Source organism: Drosophila simulans, chromosome X (genome assembly GCF_016746395.2).
Source record: "Drosophila simulans strain w501 chromosome X, Prin_Dsim_3.1, whole genome shotgun sequence".
Lineage (NCBI taxonomy): Eukaryota > Metazoa > Arthropoda > Insecta > Diptera > Drosophilidae > Drosophila > Drosophila simulans.
The window spans coordinates 818,568-839,911 of NC_052525.2; the positions used below are offsets into that span (position 1 = coordinate 818,568).

General features: G+C 44.7%; 1 protein-coding gene across 1 annotated transcript; it reads left to right on the top strand.

Annotated features, from left to right (window-relative positions):
• Positions 1-14,973: 14,973 nt before the first annotated feature.
• LOC6724834 lies at positions 14,974-16,161 on the top strand. The gene has a single exon (XM_002105838.4). The coding sequence runs from the start codon at positions 15,534-15,536 to the stop codon at positions 15,897-15,899; it is 366 nt and encodes a 121-aa protein (XP_002105874.1). The 5' UTR covers positions 14,974-15,533; the 3' UTR covers positions 15,900-16,161.
• Positions 16,162-21,344: the final 5,183 nt, after the last annotated feature.

Genomic DNA, 21,344 nt, shown 5'->3' on the forward strand with positions numbered 1-21,344 from the left:
GGTAATGCTTAAAGCAACTTGCTGCCGAACCGAAGTACTCAACGCCCATCCGCCCATTTGGCCTTACAATGGCATCGAATCGAATCGAAGCGAGCGAATTTAAATGTGTCCACAGTGGTGTTGCATACTATTACATAGTCCGAAGCAAGGTGAAGCAAGGTCTTGTTCAAAACAGGAAATAAGTTCACTTCGCTGGAAGTCCGAGATTCAACAAGCGGCACATCAACAAATCAGTTGACCCCCCATTTATGTTTCACCAGCCCATTTCAAACGAATTGAGCTCAGTGAGCGAATCCCATAAACATGTCAAGAGCAATTGCATATAAAGCCACACACGGTTAACAATGATTAGAGGGGAAATTGCGCTAATTAGAAATATAGCAAATCACCCCATCAGACGCTCAATCCACTTTGCCACCTGACAATTATGCGATGGAGGAGCCCCTTCAGGCATTTATTTATTCGATTTGCTACTTGACTTTTGTTGTGCTCGGTGGCTTTTTTGACGCCGTGGGTGAGAGACATTTTCAGGCACTTGCTCCATGGTGGTCAGCAGTCAGTAGGGTTGCCACCTGCTAGCGAGCAGGGAGACACACTCGCACGTGTGGGTGGGCACCCTGAGGAGCGCAAATTTAATTAAAGTTGGGAAAACACTATTGACTCGAACGGTAAATTATGCAGCAGTCTACCCAGAACAAAGCAGCAGATGAACAACTGGAATGCTAGTGGGTGGAAATGGAAAACGGTGGGTGGGCGGAAAACGAGCGAGTCGATACGGTTGTGCAGACAAATCGAGAAGAGAAGCGGATAGACAATCGCATAGATGGAGATAGATTGCAAAGCGTACTGCATTCACACGGGAAAAATCTCGATTCCATTCAATAGTTTGGAATGGAAGTATCTTCTGATAATGAGAAGTGTTTACCAACTCGAATCTAATTTATTAAGATTTTAAAACATCGTTACGGCACGTTACACCAAGTGCATCAGTCTATTACCTAATATGCATTTAAACAGATTCGATTGGATCTGTGTCCCTTCAATAATCTCATTTCTTCCGGTGCAACCCCCTACAACTGAAAAGCAGAAGAAAAGAAAAAACGGCGTGTGCAATCCGGCAATGAAAAGGGGTAACCAAAGAGGCTTTAGCTATGCTTGCACATACGTTGGTTCAACTCCACTCCCGATGTGCATTCAAAACAAGCTGGTTATATGGGTATAGGTGGAAAAGTGGGGAAAACCGGAAGACAGGGCATCCGAGGAGTGATGGGGAAAAAGGTAGAGGCACGAGTTTCCTCAAATTCGAAATCGAAATTGACGAAAAACGCCGTTCAAAATGCCAAATGAATCTCAGCTTGTGGCATGTGTGTTTTCGCCAAGCAACTGCAATCTCCTGGTGAGGTTTATTTGGAGTAGAAACAAGTGAAACGGGTTCGAAGGGGGTCCTAAAGGGGTTCAACGAGGGTAACAGGAAAAGAGCAGGAGCAGGAGAAGGAGCATGAGCAATGGAAGCCATCCAAGAGCAATCATTAAATACGCTTGCATATCACTGCGATCGCTAAGAATGGAACAGATTCGAGTTACTTAAGAACGTTTCAAGAGACACAGCCAAACATACCAGCAATATTTGTACCAATTGTGGCATGCATTTACATGATGGAAGGGCGGTGAGCTTCCAGTCTCCACCTGATTGCATCTTCGGAAAGGGTATGTTTAGCAAAACGAGTTGGTACCTCGATTGCAAAGTTTTACGGCGGAATGAACATCGGACCAACGGTGTGCATGGGGTGGCAGACACTTCAATTCCACTACCTCACTCCGATACCCGATACCCGGTTTCCGCGTTTCCCCCCCTTGATTTTCCCCGCCCGCCTGCCCCACTCAAATCGCGTGAAATTGCATCGAGAGTTGATTTCGCAGCGAGTGCCACTGCTTCTTTTTGCCTTTATTGCATTCGCGTTCGGTTGGCCTGATAAAAATGAATGACTGCATCAATGACAGTCGCAGGATGCGGCACCAGGGGATTCGGGGATGCAAGGTGGCGAGGACGCGAGGACGCAAGGATGCACGGATGCATGGATGCAGGATGCAGGACATGAAATCAATGCAGTCGTGGTGGAAATCGAGGGGGGCAGGCGATCCGACATGCGACACTTGCTCATTTGCAGCGTTTAGGACTAAAGTGGCAGGAAGCAGAGCTTCTCCGTTGCGGGAGTGTGTGCACACACAGAGAAATACGCTCCATTCGAAATTTATGGCCTCAGTTTACAGATACGCATTGGTTGTGCCAGAGAAACCTACGGGAATTTAAATGATTTTAAATGTCTACTTAAATGTCAGATTGACGTTGTGTGATTTATTTCGGGTCTCGCAATAAAAACCCTACCGAATTTGATCATACTATATAGCGGGCTATTTGGTAATATGTATGTGGTAATATGGTAATTGATAGGCGAGTCTTTTTCTCAGTGTTCGTGGCGAAATGAAGTCAACAAGTTGAGCTCACGACCACTCTGACCGTTCTCTCACACACACATAGGGAAACACATTCGCATATCATATCTGTGTGTGTGTGCAAATCAGATACTTACAAAATCACATTATGCTAATGTCGTGTAATTTTGTGTGCACAAGGAGCGGCATTAGGGATCCAAAGGGGGTTCTCGGTGGGTTCTCGGTGGGTAGGACACATTTGAGGACGTATGCCAAGTGGTGGGTGGTTGGGTGGCTTTGGGTGGTTTTGGGCGCTGCAGCGGCGGTGGTTCTGCAGAGAACCGTCTGTAATTACACGCATAAACCAGTCAAATGCTCGGGAGCTTAAAATTATTTGAAGAACTGCATCGGCAGGGGAAATCGATGGAAAATGTGGACATGATGTAGGGGGAGCACACTCATCCGATTGGAGAAGGGCATAAACAACGTCAGCATTTGCCAACAATTCATGAACTAATGGCAAAGCACGCAAAACATTACTCATCAATATCAGCAATCGACGGACGGAAAGCCAATTTGCAATCTTCTGGCACATGATTGTAATTTTAAGAACGCAAGTCTCTTTAAATGGGAAGATGAATATGCTTATTTTGGTAGATGGGAAATGCCAATAAAGATGGGAGAATATAACATTGTTTGAAGACCAAGACCATTGAGATATCGCAGGCTTTTAAAATCGGTTTCCAGGTAATGAAGGGCCAAAAGCAATTGGTAAATTGGTGACACATCGAATGGGATCCGTGCCTAATAATTTGTGAATTACATATTTGTCCAAGCTTTCCCTCACCTGGATTCTAATCTAATGGTAATCCATCAACCCCACAGATGAGCTTACAGATCAAAGGTATGATGTGAACACGTCTGAGATTGTGATGAATCGAATGATAAGCTGTCGCATTTATCGCTAGCTATAATCGATAGCTATAATTCAAAAAATCAGCGATATAGTAAAGCATTCAGTGAAGGAGATAAATGTCAAATGTCAAAGTTGAAGGCTGGTCGTCGACCCCTTGTCACGAGCACTTCGTTCCGCCTTCCATAAGGACTCGGGGGGAATGTGGCCCCCAACCAGTGAGCTAGCATTTGTGTTCGGCTGCGCGCCCTACGCACATTCATGAAAATCTCATGGCATATAATCAGTGCCACATTCAGCGCAAATCTCCAGGTGCCACGCCCACCCCGCGGGCTTACTCCCACCCGCTAAGGCGGCAAACGCATTACATATGCCAATTTATTCATTATATTCATATTGTGCTGTCTCTCTCGTCCTTTCCCTCGTTTAGTCTTTTTCTTGATCCCGCTTCCTTTCCAAACTTTCTCCATTTGTTTTAATACTCTTTTTGAAGAGTGTCATCCTTTGAATCAAGAAATGAAATCCTCATATAACGTATGAACATTTTTATGTCATTTTACAAGCCCACGTGACGTATACGTTATTTTATGTGAAAAAATTAAGTATACGACCTGTATGTCGTAATGACTGCAACTGCTGTGTGTTTGACTAATTCCTTCGTTGATTATCTTGAGGTCGTAATATTTTAATACAAGAGCTGACATTTATTATTAATATTTAGGGTATTCAAAGGCCAATCTTTTGGTGAAGTTCCTACTCTGCACTGCCACCGTTTCCTTGTTCTTTATCTGTCTGCCTCGTTTTCTTGACTTGCGTGTCTTTCGGCGTGTGTCCTCCGTGTGTTAGAGTGAGTGAGTCCTAGTGTCGCATTTTGTGTTTGTTTATTTGTTTATTTGCTTGTTTGCTGTGCGTGGCTTGTCTCGGCGGTTTTAACTCCTCGGGAGGCTTGGCGCTTGGCATGGGCCCAACATAAGCAGCTGTCAATTTTGATGCGGCACTCACTCGTTTTCCCCATTTACCATCTGCGGGATGCCTGCAGACGCCCGGCCATTTACGTCAGCGTTTTCAATTAAGAATGTTTTGCGTGCAGCGAAGGAAATTAGCATTTATTGTTGTCGAGCGCGACATCCTCCACTCGCGAGCTTCCCTTTTCGCTGGTCATTCACGAACTCGATTATTTCTGCACCTCCAGTTATGGCTGCAGCGAAAGCCGACGTGCAAACTACCCTGCACTACAAATATTCCGGGAAGTTTGGTCCCGAGAAAGAAGCAGGCTGGGCTGCATGAACGAGGTGGATTCTGTGGCTCGCCGAGTACTTAATTTAATGCTGAAATATGTTCATTAAAGCCTGCCCAAACGATCTGAACTCTGCTTCTCCACCCTACCTACCCGACTTGCGACTCTGGCAATGAAGTGAGCATAGGAAACGGCTGCCGGCAGTCGGAAATCGCATTTTGCGCTGCGAACTGTTGCCGCCAGCCGCTGCAGCTCCGGCAGCGACTGCACTTTCATTACGCATAACTCCCCTGCTCACTAGGTGTTGCCCCAAAAAGGACTCAATCCCCTTTTGCAAACCATGTCCTGCGGCCCGAGGATGGGCACAAGACGCGACTGGAATCAACGCAAGGCGCACTTTGAATTTCAAATGATTTCGGGTGATTCCGGACCCGCAATGCCATATAAATACCGATGCCATAGCCATAGCCCTAGCCACAGCCATGGCCATGACCACGCCCACAGGCCACGCCCCCGCCCTAGCAGTGGCAATTTGCTAATTTCGAATGCACTTCGAAATGTTTGCCCAATTTGGTTGGCCAACATTTTAAAACATGACTTGACAATCATGCCGCGGGCGATGGCGAGAGAGGGCAACTAAACGGGGGCGGGGGAGTCTGCCCTGCAGCTATATGGGGCTTAGAGGGGATTTGGGGTCGGCGGGCTGGTAACTGGCAACTTGTTAGGGGGCGTGGCAGGGACTTGTGACGTGACTGTGACTGCGCAGAAAGTTTTATTCATCAAGCTGATAGCGTCGAGCGTTGTTTAACAACAGTCAGGGGAGCAGGGCAGAAGGGCTGAGGAAAGACCGGCACGCAAGAGGACGAAGCGACAACAATTCTTGGGCTAAGAGTTATGCACTGAGAAAGAAACAACTGAGTTGGTAACGAAAACAGATTATGACAAAACGTTTAACCAGAGCCCACCATAGTGTCGAAGTCACTTAAAATGCACTTAAAATCCCCAGACATGAGCATCTACGTACACATGCGTGATTTCTTCGAGTGTATTTTATCGCACAGATACATTTTAATGGGGCCTCCGATGGGAGTGAGCAGTCCCGTAAATACCTGCTGGTCAAGAGCGACAGAGACAGCGCTTTGGGATCAGATAGAAAGGGCAAAAGAGGATAGAGGACGATAGAGAAGGTTGGGGATAATTTACGCTTTAAAGTTTTGCATTTCTATGATATTGTTGGAAATATAATTTTAATTAAATTCGAGAGTTTGCTCTCAGTCACCTTGACTGTCCATAGTGAGACCCCCTGGACTCGCCCGCCCCCTTAACAACACCGACAACACTTTTTCAAGTAGTTTGAGGTGGTGAGCAGCGTGTTGCAGGTTGCAGGTTGCAGCTGCACACTGCACACTGCTCACTGCTCTTTGTACCCTGCAACTCATCTTCAACTTTAATTAAATGTATTGGTTTTCTATCCACCGTATGTGTGTGTGTGTGTGTGTGTGTGTGCATTCTTTTCACACGCTTCATTTGCCTCCATTCCACTCCGCCCCCCTCCATTCTTCCGCCTTCGGAGATCGCCGTAAAAGTTTGCTCAACTTTTGCGTTTGGGGCCACATGCTTGACGCACACTTCTCAGACCGCATAGTTTGTCGAGCAGGGGCGGCGGCAGGGGGGTTCCAGGGTGGCTGCATTGCAGCGTTCAAGCAAATAGGTCCTTTTTCCTCTAACTGCAAAAAGCACGTCCCTCTAACTGATGAAAACAAGAAATGCAGCTAAATTTCTTGTCAATACCTTGTATATCAGAAGCCGATGCAGGCAGGCGCTCCTAGTTAGTTGACGGGTGCTGTACATCGAACACTTTGGTGCGTTTAAGAGTGCGCCATGCATCGCGATGAGTTTTACGGTAGTCAACATGCAATTGCGCGATGCTCTTCACTTTTGCTAACTAACACAGAACATGGGAAATCCATTGGGTGCACGGAAAAAGGGGTGGGGGGCGGTCTTGGTCCAAAATGGGCGTGGCAGGCAGGAATAGGCTGTGTGCTGTTTGGCAAAAGTTTGCCAGCTGCGCCAAGTTCTAATGAGCAAATTCTTTTGGGCAACAAAAGTGAGTCGAGTTTGGCTGCAGATGAGAAAGAAAAGAGAGAGAGGCTTGGAGAATGCGAGGAGAAGAGAGTGCGAAGAATTCCCTGGCAATCCTAGCTATTGCCAACCAACTTTTCCCTTCTGCAAGCTCTATTCTCCTTTATTCTGGCACTTCGTTTTATAAAGGAAAATATAATTCTGTGGAATATGTTCGAGAGAAAAAACTTGTTTGCTTTTTCCCGTGTATCTACAAAGGCACAAATATGCGCACACTGTTTCATATTAAAAGCTAGATTTTTTCTTAACCGCTTTAATTGCATTTCTTTGGTTTCTTTCTGTCATAATTTCCTCTCGAGCCGCTTTCTTCTCTTCATTCCAACTGTCATCTTCATTTTATCCTCTGTTTTATATCTCTGGGTCATTTCCTTAAGTTTCAATCTATTCGTACAAAGAGTACGAAGAGTACGAACTACACCATAGCATTTCTTTAGCTTTCTTTTCCGTTTAATTTCCCATCATCTTATTGCCATTGCTTTCTTTTGCACTCTTTCTGCCGAGAGCAGTGCTTTCTCATTTTTTTTGGCATCCTCTCATACATAAATTCCATCTGTAATCTGTCCTATCTATTCCATTTATCTCTATTTATTACCCGCCTTCGCTCGCGTTCTTCTTGGCATTTTTACCCTTTCGCCGCTTTCCTCTTCGATGGTCTTTAATCTGCTCCTTCATCACTGATAGTTTCGTTCATTCCATTTTAATTCGTTTCTCATATAAAATGTCTTACTTTAAATCCCACCCCCAGTTACCCCGACTCCTGATCCCCCATTCCCGTCACCCGTGCAGCTGATTTTCCCTGCCTCCCTCCACGCTTTTCATTGTATCTGGATGAACTTCTTTACGGTTGCTTCTTCAACTTTCCTGCGCTTATCTCCATCGCAAGCCAAGGCTGCCCCCACCATTCCATCTGGCCTGGCCCCATTTGCGGTGGCGAGCCGCCTCCTTCGCCAGTGGCGCCACCACCTGGATCGCCTCACACCGCTCGCATTCCACCCACATTCCACCCACGCACCGCCCCCTCGTTGGCCTTTCATTCGATTTCATTTCAGCTTGTCTAGCAGCAATCCACTTGAAGGATGCCACAATCTTTCGTCTGCTCCTGCTGATTCTGGGGCTGATGATGCGTCTTCATCCTTGTACGCATCTCTGTGTTGTCCTTGGTTCTCCTCGAGGTCCTCGTCTTCTGCTTCTTGGTGCTGATCAGGGACAACATCAGCAGCAGGTCGCTGCGAAAAATGGTTTGCATCACCATTATCATCGAGTCTTTATCAGCTAAATATTAATATCAGTCAAATATAATCACGTCTAATTCGAAACAACGATTTACAGAAAAGGACATACGGGGAATTCCTCCAACCCCTTCGGTCCTTGGCAACTATTTATTATTACTAGTAATTGGATACCTTATATTGTTGCCGTTTTTAAGGTATTTTTTAAAACGACCATCAGTACTTGCCGCCTTTTTCGCTCTATGTGGCTCAAGAATGGCTCGCATCGGCATCAAACCACAACAAATTGCAAAAAGCATTTCCATGCGACTTACTTACATTTCTTTGAGGCTCCTCCGAGCTGCCTGATGTCGGTTGCCAGTGCTCCAGATCCTCCAGCGCCGGATCCCTGCCGCACTTGTCTGCCCCACTTAATGCCTATTTATTGCCCCTTTAATCTGCTGCCTGGGAGGAGTCGAGCGAACCGAAGTCCAGGAGGATTGGGGCATGCGGAATGGGGCATGAGGCATCCATGAGGCCATTCAAGTGAACGGACGGTGGTGGGTGCGTCTGGCTTGGAATTGAATCTTCAGCATTCCGTGTTCGACAGTTTAACAATTATGCTAAGCACCAGCAGTCCTCCGACAAGCGCACATGTGTTCATACAAGTGCAAACAATTATCTAATTGTTTTTGGTATTACAAAATTTGCCCAGATATTCGATTCGAAATCATTTGAATTAACAGCTAAACGCTTGCATCTCTTTCCCAATTACACATGCAGAAAAATTTTTGGTAATGTACAGTAGAATATGTAAGGAATTTTATGAATTTGAATGAAAAATATCGTTCCTCTTGTTATTTTCAATTGTAATGTTAGTAATCGAATCTTTGGGAGAGGTAGCATTTGAAATGAAGTATATGAACATTTATTTTGACAATGTACAAGACATTTTTATCTGTAACTAAGTGCACTAGATACATTTGTATTCAACTGCACTTATACAAATGCGTACATTTGCAAATGCGTTTGCCTAAAATTTATGTAATAGATTTCAGCGATTCCTCAAATCGAATTCAGTGCCAGTTGCAACTTCTTCGCCGACCTCCACTCATTGCTCGAGAAGATTCGACAATTTCATTAAAATGTTGCACACAACTCAAGTAAAAGGCGGCCAAAGGAGGCATTAAGGGGTTAAAAGGCTGGGCGTTGGTGGTTTGGGGCTGCAGAGCCAAGGAAAAAACCAATATCAAATATTTAAGCACTTCAAACTGCTCGTTTGCACTTGCCAAAACAACTACGCAAAATTCAAGGCGACGACGATGGAGCTGAAGATGGAGCCAAAGTTGGAGATGCGGATGAAGTTTAGCTGGAAGACGACGACAGAAGCAAGATGAGAGATTTTAGGACTTGCAGCAAGTGAAATGCCAGTGCGCTTACCTTTAATGCATATTCTTAGGCTAAATGGGGCGATTCTCGCTTTTTAGCTGACTAATTTGGAACGCAGAGCAGGGTTTTTATGAATTCGCAAGGCAAATTCATAATTATCACCAGATCCTTAGAGAAGAAATTCCACGGCTGTAGTTGGAGATGTATCTTCAATTATTCGATGTCATCTGTGGAAAATGGGAAAGTGGCATTAGCAAATAATACAAGATAGTTAATTCTAGGATGTAGACAGCACTTCGTGTGGAAGCGCCGAAAGGATGAGAAGGAACCAAGGTATGTGCCCGCACACGCATGTCACGCGAAGGACGAATGAGCCTGTTTCTGGCTGCTGCTCAAACTTATCCTTTGGTGGTTGCCAAGCAGTTGACTCTGTTGCTGGCATTATCAAAAATTTAAAGTTCGCCATTATATTACATTTCCTTAAGTTGCAAATTAAAACCCCTCAAGTGCAGTTGGACTCTGAAGACTACGTACAGCTACACTGGAAGAAGCGCTTAGTTAGTTTCTCTGGATTTATATAAATTCGTATTACCTGAAATCACGCCCTCGCTTGGAATCCATTGTTGATCAATAGTAGCGGCGTTTGCAATTGTGATTACGTTGTCGAGTCTAACGTCGTGGTTTCCGTTGATCAATGATCCCAAAATGATGTTGAAATTTCGGCTACCTCTTTGGGAATACATTGTGGCAAATTTCCCAGGAATTATCGCATAGATTGGGCCCCTTATTGGTAAAAAGCAAGCAATTCGCGAATCACCATGGTTTTGTTTTTTTTTTAAGCTTCCCAAATGTAAACTATAGTGTGACCAGAGATTAGGAAAGAAAAGACACACGAAAAATGGCTAAGCGTAACCAGAGTTGTCACCTATTCATGAAATGTTCAAAATTTAAAAAAAAAAGAAGTGTAAGCATTTAAAAGTACGCATTATTTGTATTATTTTCCTCTGTGTGCTGAGACACAGACCCCAGCATGGTTTGCTTAACAGGAACAGGACTCAGAAGTCAGGACTCAGTCGGCTTGAGTTGCAGTCTCAGATGGAGCCAAAGAATTCGAGTCCTGCTCGTTGAAGTGACCCACTTTCTGGTCTTTGGCTAAGGCAGAACGTCGCCAGTAGAAAGGACGGATGAAGCCCCCAAAGAAATCAAATGGAAGAGTTGCGCTACACAAAGCCAAAGGCATCAGCAGGAGATGAACCGACGACCAGATGAAATAAAGGCCAGCAGACGAGGACCAAACACGACGGTCAACCGAAGGTCCTCGGCTTTCCTGCCACTCATCGCCAGGATAACGCGAGTGTGCAGCAGCAAGGAGCAATGAGTGAAAGCTTCGCTGCAAGGACTCTGTGGTGAGTTCCTCTGGCCAGAAAAGGATGCGAAGCTTCAAGCCGGGCCTAAAGCGGTGCCATTACAGCTATCAATCAAACCTGAAACCATGTTTTCAAGTTCAGTGGTTCCTTTAGGATATGCAACTAACATTAATATTTCCCGATATGGTTTTAATAAATTAAAAACCCAGCTGAACAGTTTATTTCAAAACCAAGTCCTTCATAGTACAGTGCTCTTTTAGTTAGTCATCTTAGTTATCGTTTTCGGGTAGGCGACTTTCGGTGCCACAACAGTTTCTGAAGATATTTCAGCCATTCTTAGACACTTTGTAATTTCCTTACGTTTTCGATATTTTAAGCTGCGTCTGCATGACTTCTCCACTTGGTTTTGGTTCGGATTTGGACTCCAGCGGGGGATGATCCGAGTTGTCTTTGCCTTGTCCCCTAACCCTTAAATGGTCGCCCACTGGCACACGGACATGACAATTGTAAGCAGCGGTGTGTGCGTTTGTGTCTTGTGTGGGTGTGAGTGTGTGTGCGGGGGTTGGGGGGTCTGTGTGTGTGTGTGGGGTGTTCGTTTAAATGTGGCTTTGTGTGCGTGCCAGCGAGTGTGTCTGTGTGGCGCGTGTTTGTGTTTCTAAGTTCGTTTGCTGCTGCTTCTGTTTCTTTGCACTTAGAAAAAGGGAAAATTCCTTTACTTCTCGAAGATAAATACCTTCCATTATTAGCACAAAAGTTTTTACCGCTCAACATTTTTCATAAGTTCCTCAGCGCAGGCAAAAATGCGCCTCTTTGAAACACAAAATGGCCGAAATGTGCATCGGAGTTCTCTTTGACATCCTATAAGTGACCAGCACTTCGAGGCTCATTGCAATCGAAGATGGTTTCCATATTCGCTCGCATCACATCTAAGACTTCACTGCCCACTGATGGATGCCCCAAGTTGCCTGCCTTAGGTTAGAATATTCGGTGCGGAACCGCTTTGAAAAACTCTTTAGCCTACAAGTTAGCTTGGCAATTTTCTGGCAATTTTAAGAACATTTTTGCTGAGCGTACTCCTACTACTCCTACTCGGCGTTAAAGTTTTTGCGGTAATGGCGCTCTGGGACGTCGACGGTTGGACTGATGGACTGTCAAGGGAGGGGTAGGGAAAGGGGGCGGAGTGGCACGGAGGGATTGTGCCCGGCATCGCGCCGTCCCTCATCCCCAGCTCCACGGGAAGAAACAGCAGCCCATTAGGCGAGTGCGTATTACTTATGTAGCCTGTTAACTTGCCTCTCGATTGTTTGCCCTCGCCCCCCTCCCCGCAAGGACTAGAAATGTACGTTTTTTTCCTTTCGCCGGCTTTCTCTGGCGCCCCTCGTTATCCCCCGCTCGTGGAATAATTTTAATTGAAATTACGAAAAGGCGAAATTACGCGCCGCCCCAAAAACCAGCAGGCATATCTATGAATTTCTATATGTATGCATGCCGGACTAGCCTGGGATAGACTCTCGCCTGAATTATCATTTTAAATCATTTTGTGTGCGACCACAAAAGTATGCAAATAAAATGCCGCAATACATTTGTGGGCCATTTACAGGGTACCACAAAATGGGAGTGACCAGCATATAAGCCACCAAAATCCGCTCATGGCGCCGACTGCATATTTGTTTTGGCGACAGAAGGGCAAACAATTCAGTTCCCATATTCGCATTGGAGGTTGAATGCCGTTGCTTTAAAACACTCGCGAAATTCGAGACTCCCTTTGGGTTTTGTTCCTCTTTAGACCTCTTTTTCGGCAGCAAAAAATGACAGAATTATTATTTCCTGTTTTGGTTTAATTAAAACATTAAAGAATATACTCGTATATCTAGCATGTTTATTTTTGAAGCTATTCTCCAGTCTCTCCTCTTCGTCGGGTCCTTTTTTCAAGAATGCCATGGTTCCGTCGAGTGTCCGCAAGTCCATCTGTCCGTCCGTTTGTCTGCGCTGCTCCATCTTGCGCTTTGTTTTTATACGGCCGCTTTGTTTTGCTCCTTTTATGAAAATTATTTCGTGCATTCTGGCCTATAAAGCGAGTGGGGCCGTAAAAAGCGGCACTCGGAATGAAAATCGCTTGGCAGCTAGACCAGGGATCCTTCGTTTTACAGATGGTGGGGCTGCGGGAGGACGCAAAATGAACAACTCGAAACTGAATAGAAAAAATGTATCACAAAATGGAGAGATAAAAATAAAATTAGTTTTAATAAAGTCAAAAAGCCACAGGAAGCGTACTGCTGGGAGAGATGCCACAATGGAAGTTAAATTTGAAAAGCAAATGAAACAGTGTGTGCAGAGCAGGGGAATCGAATTAAATGTGGGCGATGGAAAACACACACACACAGAAATTAAAGCAGAAAAACTAGGAAAAATGGGGAGGCCTCTGAGAAATTATTAAACAAGACCAGAGTGGCCAGAAATAGGAAACGGCAAACGAGCTCCGAAAAGTGTCACACCTTAAAGATTCCTCGCAAAAGTCGCCCACTCGATAAGGCAGAAAAAACTCAAGAATACGATTGATTGTACGATTTTCCTCGACCTGTTTGCAGCGAAAAATCTAGTTGTGGGCCCCGAAACACACGGTATCGGTGAAAGTGCTTTGATCTTAGCTGGCCATTCCATGTTAAAGCAACTCTTTATCACATCCCATTGATTGTCTGGCTGCCAAAGTGAATGACCGACTTTGTGCGGGCGTGAGTTAGTGGATGGGACTAACTAACCGAAGCGAAGCCTCTGTGGACCCTCTTGTTCACATATTTGTATATAACTAACTAGCTAGGCACACACCGCCGCGCACATCAAGTCCGTGGAGTGCTCCACAAATAAGAAGGGAGCCAGCCATTCTGTTAAGCGTTCTTGTTTCGTTCCGCCGCTGAGCTCTCTGTTCTAAGGCTCCTCGCTCCCAGCCCATCGCAGGACCTCGGCCCTGCACTCGAAAAATCGTGGCAGCTATCATAACTGGAGTAACTTATTCTGGAGTATTGTACTTCAATCGATACGCCACTGGGACAATAAAAATGAAGTGCCAAACAGAAACTGATGCACTAACCACAAACCAAAACCAAATACTCCCGCAGGCAATTACTTACTCACTGGTCGCTGGACCAGTTACAGTGTTTTCTGAAAGTATGAAATATTTACCATTTTTTGGCTTTTCCCGTTTTGGTTCCTGTTTACAAAGCTTGTTTACATGCGTGTGTGCGTATGCTTTGTTACTCCCCATACGTATGCTGGCAATTTTCTAAGACAGCACCATCATCGCCACCATTTGACAAGGCCCGAGGAGTCGGAGCGCGGATCTGCATCATGGAGATGTCAGGCGGAAGAGTTGAGTTATACTAATAAGACACAACTGCCACAAGCAGCTCGAAAAGTCCAGGAACACCAAGGGAAATCCGCCGTCCAGGAAAAAGACAGTCCACATCATCGCCCGCCCAGTCGAGTGTTGAAAGCCGAGTGCACGCGGCGAAATCTCTAAAACGAACCATTTTATAAAACATCCGGCCTGAAATGGATTCAAATTGATTAGAATATTTCCACGAATAAGGTCCGTTAGGTTAATTGTTTCTGCTAATTTCAACGCGAAATTGTTCTGCAGTGCGGCAATCGAATGCTTGCCTCGCTGAGCACTTTGAAAAATGACTCTAAACGGAGGGCAGAGCCCTAGTTCGTTAGGTGCCTAGCAGCCATATTTTCGCTCAGTGCAGCGCTGAATGGGTGCTTGGCATTTATGGTGTGACTGCTCTGGAAAAAGCTTTGTGCAACAATGGACCAAGTACGCAAACTGGGGGCGAGGATCGAAAGGAGTTGCCGCAGTCCTGGCCACTTTGACTGCAGCACAAGCTGCTCCAGCGATTGTTGGCGGACTTAACGCAGTTCGCTTTATGGCACGCCAGTTGACTGCCGGAGTCAGGTTTCTGCCTTATCCGCTGTCGCTGCTGCACGGAGAGAAAAAGCGAGTGCAGATTAAAACTCCTTCGGCTTGAATCACTCACAGCTAAATCACTGCGCCCTCTGCGGGCTTTTCTCCTCTAACAACAACTGATGCCCATAGTTCGAAAAACAATATTTTGTCTGAAAATACTTTTACGAAAAGCCTGTTACTGCCTGATTCGGATGCCACTGCAATTATTTCCCAGTGCAATAGTTAACGCGAGTGCCGTGGCCCAAGACGCCGAGGCGATAGCGATGGTGAATCGGATTGGATTGGATCTGAAATGCAATGCTTAAGCTGAAACGGCTCTCGGCGGGCACTTCGCTCCTCGCCCAGTCCTCGCCGTCAGATGCAGTTAAGTATACAATTATTAATAGCTGCACTTCTAGTGCCCTGAACCCATTCACCTCTCAAAAATGAATGTAAGGCGATTTGACCCTTAAACCCGATCTAGAGCACTGGTCAAGAAACAGTTTCTGTGAGAATGCACAAGCCGATTCGAAAGCTACAGATACTTTTCGATTGTTACCCTTCTGGATAAACCCAATATGTAAAAGTCTTGAAAGCTGAACGGTTTTGTTTCTAATTGTCTTGAAAATATTTCAAATAGAACCGAAGATGGAGGACATCATTTAAGACTGGCTAGAGTTGTCACCAAATATTATTCCTGGGGCCTGTGAGAATTAGACACCAGCCATAGACTACCCCACTATTCGAGTAGTTTTCTTCTTTGTGTTATCTGGTATCACTTGCAAAGGTCAAGTTTTGGACAGTCATCCTCAAAAGCAAGAAAAAAGGAACACTTTGAAAAAGGAAAATTCTGGATAATCATTCAGCTGATTTTTGCTCAAAGGTAAAAGAAAAAAATAAAATGTTTAGAAACGATATCGCGGGAATCGAACTCACCAGCGGACCGACTGGCCTGAAGAGCAGGATCATTGTGCGAAACCTACCAGATTGCACTCGCCATGAGCTGGCTTACCTCTGCGTGCCCTTTGGCCAAATCCTTGGCTCGCTGATCGTCAATAAGCAAGGATTTATCCAGTTTTCTAAGGAGAGCGAGGCCACGCGCGCCATAAACGCGCTCGACCAAATTGTCTTCAAATCGAAGATTCTCCAGGTCTCGAACGCCAGTTTTCGTTCCATCGAAAGGAGTCAGGTGCAAATTGGGTCTGATGAGGATGAAGATGACTACGTACAGCAGAGCGAGAATGAGTACTATGAGGATGACTCCTAGGATGACAATGACGGCCGGGGTACCATGCAGGAATTGTGCACACGCAAGAGGAAGAGACATACGAACGGCAAAAACACGAAGTAAAAGGTGAAGAGTCCGAACACGTGCCAAACAACCAAACAACACTGGAAGAAGAAGAATCTCTACACGAAGAGCACAAGAAGAACAGAAGAAACAACACACCAACATATTTCAACTCCTATACTTATACACGTCCGAAATATGCTCTGAAATAAACTGGAAGCATTTCCTGGTCAAAATATTCGAAGTAGTTTTTCTTGGGGTGTTGGCAACAAGGGAAAAATGCTAATATTATATCATGCTAATTTCTATGAGCACTTTTCAATTAAGTCTAACCAAAGACACTAGAATAACAAGATGCGTAGCGCCATACAATTTTTTGGCACGCGATTTTCGGGCCGTGGCTCTAGAGGTGGCTCCAGGCTCTCTCGAGTTTTTGTTCGAGAGAGAAAGAGCGGAGAGCGCTACAGCAAACTGCTCTTTTCTACGCATACAGTGATAGCAGACAACTGTATGTGAGCACACGTATGCTCATGCATTGTGAATTTGACAAAATATGCCCTTCACCTTAGAAGTTCGTTGACTTTAAAACTATATTATTTTTTTTCCAATTGGCACCATGCGAAAAATTCTTGTTTTGCATTGCCTTAACGTTATTATTATTCAAATATAGCTTAGAAATAGTAATAGCCGAATCTATGTACATCACAAAATAAATTTCGAAAATGACTTTATATTAGAATACTTGTCATTAGGGTATTCAGTTTTCGAAGTGAGAAAAATTAATAAGGCAGTGATTGTTGAGTGCTTGTGTCCGCACTTCGTGCCTCGGACTTCGGGAAATTAAATTTTTAATTAAACTGATTTTTAATATTTGCAAAATACACATTCACCAAAAAAGTGGCTGCGTAGTGCCAAACCAATGTATGGCCGTTACGCATCTTGTTATTCTAGTGTCTTTGGTGTAACCCAGTTATGTACTGTCAGTTCTTCCCCATTATTTTTTTACCTGCGTAGGTGTCGTGGGATCATTGAAGTTCATTTAGAAGATAGTTTCGGCAAATTCACATAGTAATAGAAATTCAAATAATAATAATTCTTAAAACTTTGCCCTCGAGTCGGAATTTTTGTTTAAGACATTACCACTGCCCTCGAAAATGGCGAACGGGCGATGGATATCTCCTCTGTGCTCCGCGGACCAGATGCTATCTTCCCTGATCTATGGCGAGGATTGGATTGGATTGGACTGGACTCGCATTGCCCGCCGGCGACTTTCCGTTTTATTTGGCTTTCAACTTTTGGGCCAACTCGCATTATACGCTTAATAACGGTCACATAATTATGGAGATTTTACGTGGCCCACAGCCCAATTGCATTGACAGAAGAGGGAATGCGGAAAAATGGGGAAAGCCGCTCCGAGCAAAATGATGATTATATATTTTGACGTAGTCTTAAGTGAAACTGGGAAGCCCTGCTCCGTATAACTTAAGTCCGCTCCAAAGCGATTGCTACGTGCTCTGTGCAATGGATATTTCTGTTTTGCTCCCTGCGTTATTTCGCATTACTTTATTTCGCGCTCAATGAAAGCTTAGCTGCACGGAGCGAAAAGGGGTGCTACCTTATGGTGACCATAGATCCTACAAACCAGGGGTCATTCTGGGACCGCAATGGACTGATCTGTTTGATAGCGAGATGCTTTTAAATATTGCATAAATTAGGCTAGACAAATAAAAAAAATAAAAAAATAAATTAAATAACACTCTCTTTTTTATGAGTGCGCGCACATACATTGTATGTGTGTGGTTGGGCTTGGCTATTAAATTTCCAGTTCAATGATTAACGAAATTTATGTTTCGGCTTACGTATAACTAGGCGTCCCCGAGTGTGTGCTTGTGTGTGTGAGCGTGTGTGTGTGGAAGTGTGGCAGTGTGTAGGTGTAAGTGAGTGCGTGACGCCTCGAAGGTGCCGCTAACGATGCCCCAAGCGGAATGCCGAGTTCATGGGTTAGCAGCAACTGCGACTTGCCACTCCTCAATTAAATTGCTCGAAGCCGACTTATCCTGAAACCATATCCTGCTGCAAATATATACATTTGTATGTACATATGCGATGATGTATGGCGAGGATGTGCGTAAATCTTAAATTGAATTTGAGTTTCATTCATTCATTGCTCGATTTTTGGCGTGCTTACTTTCTGCGGATTAAATTAAATGTTTAATTATCTGTCATTGGGAAAGGTGATTGTAGCAAACTGCAACTTCATACATCGGTAATTCGTTAGCGATGCGGCGTGGGTAGTTCCGGTAGTTTTCGCCGCATAAACGATAAATGGGAGATGCGTGCCGCGCCGCGGAGGATGGGCGAAGGGCATGGAAAGGAAGGCACTGATGGCCCGACATCAGGCGGCGGAGCTGGCTGGAGCTGCCTCGAAGGATGCGGCTAGAAGTGCGTCGCGACGTGTTGGTGGCTCATTAAATATGGATGTCTTGTACGGAGCAGCTGCCTGGCGAGGTCCTGAGCCCGAGCCATTCAATTAAGGCGCATTTTGTTGCCTCTCTAATCTGTTTGAAATATTGACCATGCGCAAAATGGTGTCAGCCAGGCCCAAACTGAAACTAAAAAGAAAAGCTTTCGCCGGAGGAGTTGAAGTGAAGTTTGAGTGGGTGCAGCGGCAAAGCAAATATGTTCAGGCATGCAAAATAATGAAGTTGAAGCGTAATTAATTTTCAGCTTGTGCTGTGCTCGGCCAAAACGGGTTCAAGATCCCCCCGGAACTGGTTCACACATTTAAGGCCAACATCCTGGGGCACTTCTGCTAAAGGGCTTCAAACAGGACCAACGTTAGATGGATAATTCATGGATGTATTTAGTTTTCATGCATAACTTAGTTGTGAAGCCCTCTTCTGTGCAAGGGAATTTACAAATAGTCGCACCGCTTAAAGCTATTTGCACTTGTCTAATGCTCGAAATTAAACCCATTTCGGTTTGCAATCAAATTAGTTGTATTTGACGATGGTCAGCTCAATCAATTAAATTAAACGTTTTCAGTTTTTATTAGCTTGCTCGCATTAAACCAAGATTTATGTGCAACGCAGTGCGATTTATTGTGGTCCTCCGTTTTTGCGCAAAATTGGTGAGAACTGAACACTAAACATGGCTTTATATACATAAATTTCATAATTTTAATATGCATTATTGATGAGATCATAAATGCATTTTCACACAATTCACATTGGTGAAGGGGGAAGTGTATCAATTGTTACTGCTACATCATAAATAAGATTGTTGAAATTTGTTGCAAATCTGCAAATTATTGATTTATTTGGCATCATTCTTGCCACATTATAAACTTTTGACTTTGACTTTGTGGAATCAGCAAACTGCTCTTGAAATAAATTTCAAGGAATTCCATTTCGTTTCGTAACCGAAATTTGACCATCTTTATTTTGAATTTTTAATCGAAACCCAAATTTTTTGCAAAAAAAAAAAAACCACTCAATTATGCTCATCTAGAAAAGCAGAAATATTTTTATTTAGCGGATTCATATATAATTTTTGAAGAACAATAAACGTCGAAAGGTTTGCCAAAACTTGAACAACACTTTTACAGCTCCAATGAAAACAAGATTATTTGCCCAGTGAGTGCAAAGTTTCCCCAGCAAGCCGACTTTTGGCAAGCGGATTAGGCCAATTTTCTGCGCTTTTCCGGGGTAACCGGTGCTTTTCACCTGGCTCGACGGTGCGTGTGGGATGTCAAACTGTTCGGACAGAGGCTATAACCCGTTTAAATCTCAGTCCCCTTCGACGCCCCCTGCCAACCTCTTTCGACTCTTTTTTGGACCAGTTGACTTACTTTGCTCAATGCCAAACAAACAGCAGGAACGAGGAAAAGCACAGAGGAAAGGAATTTTCTTGGCAGTAAGTTGAATGTTTTTGCTGCCGGACGGGGTCCACTGCATTGTGTGAGCACAAAAAAGAAGAGCCGGGCGACTTCATACAGCAACTAAGAGAAAGTCTGACTATATACTGTGTCCGGTATGTGCTGGGCGAGTTAGGGTGGACCAACTGCAGCAGGAGTCCGCACAACTCAAGTCTCGGAAATACCCTTCACAAGGGAGCACATCTATTCGGTTGGACGTACACAGGTGCTAGGACATAAGGATAGTCCATAAAAGAGGAACTAATTTGCGATGGGCATTGTCAATATATTTCTAGAACTCCTAACGGTTTGCTTTTGCATGGGTCCACCCAGCGGTACATGTATATACCTATATACTTTTACACAGATATGTGCTGGGTGCACATAAAAAGCCGTTTTTCTATGTCAGCTGCATTTCGGTGTGTGCTACAGTTGTGATGAGGGGCGGGCGGCAGCGGGCCATGTCGGAGGTCGGGGCGGAGATTGAGGTGCTCTATGACACCGACGACCCCCAGAAAAGCCGGGGTCGCCCCCGCACCCGCCGCTTCAACCCACCGAACGGACGACACACCGAATTCGTTGTCGTTGTCGTTGTCGTTGGCGCGATAGGAAAAGCTTTTTTCAATTGTTTCCGTTTCGAGGTCATGACAAATGCATTCTCTTTATTTCTTCTCTCCAGCTGGTTAATTTTATCTCGGTCGCAGATTTCGCAGGCAAACAAGCGACACGCGGCAATGAACTATAACCCGAACCCGGACCCAAACCCAAACTTCCTAGCCTGCCACGCCCATGCCGCACACTGAATGCTTTTGGCCATATGCCACCTTTTGTCTTTAATGTCGAGACCTCAATAAAAACTGCTTACCTTTTTGAAGAGACAGCCGAGGAAAGGCGAAAAGGAGCAAGGATAAATAAAGTGGCAGAAGCAAGGACGGTGGGTTGGAAATTGGCGAACGGGATGACAACAATGCGTAATAAAACCAACAAGCATGCTTGAAAAAGCAAGAAACAATAACTTTTCTCTGACTCCTCGTTTCATCGCAAAAGCAGACGACCAAATGCCCTCGGAATAGTTGTCAAACAAGATCACCAATAGGTAGAAAAGTAATTATTTTGTATTTTACGAAAGTGTCACGAAAAGTAAAGGCGCAAGGTTCTGAAACATCGGATGGATTTGGAAATAGGCACTGTTTGTGCACAGAGGAGCAGCAAAACCTCAAAGTCTGCCAAAAAAACGACAGGGCAAGTGATTTGCATTTGCTTTTGCGGACTCTTATCCCTCGATGGGCATCTTTATGGTGTCTGGACAATCAAAGAGTTCCACCCGCAGTCGCCGTCGATGACTCGGAAACTTCCCAAATCATTAAACTTTTCTCCTCGCGAAAGGGAAAAGTAACTGATTTTATGCGTACAAAATGGACAGGATTCCCTATTCTGGAATACAGTTGCAACAATTAGTATACGCCGCTTTTAGGCAACGGTACCCCGATTCGAAACTACTCGCT

Bases quoted from the DNA above. Each gene is read 5' to 3' on its own strand.
- LOC6724834 (XM_002105838.4), top strand. From the start codon at position 15,534: ATGTTTAGAAACGATATCGCGGGAATCGAACTCACCAGCGGACCGACT.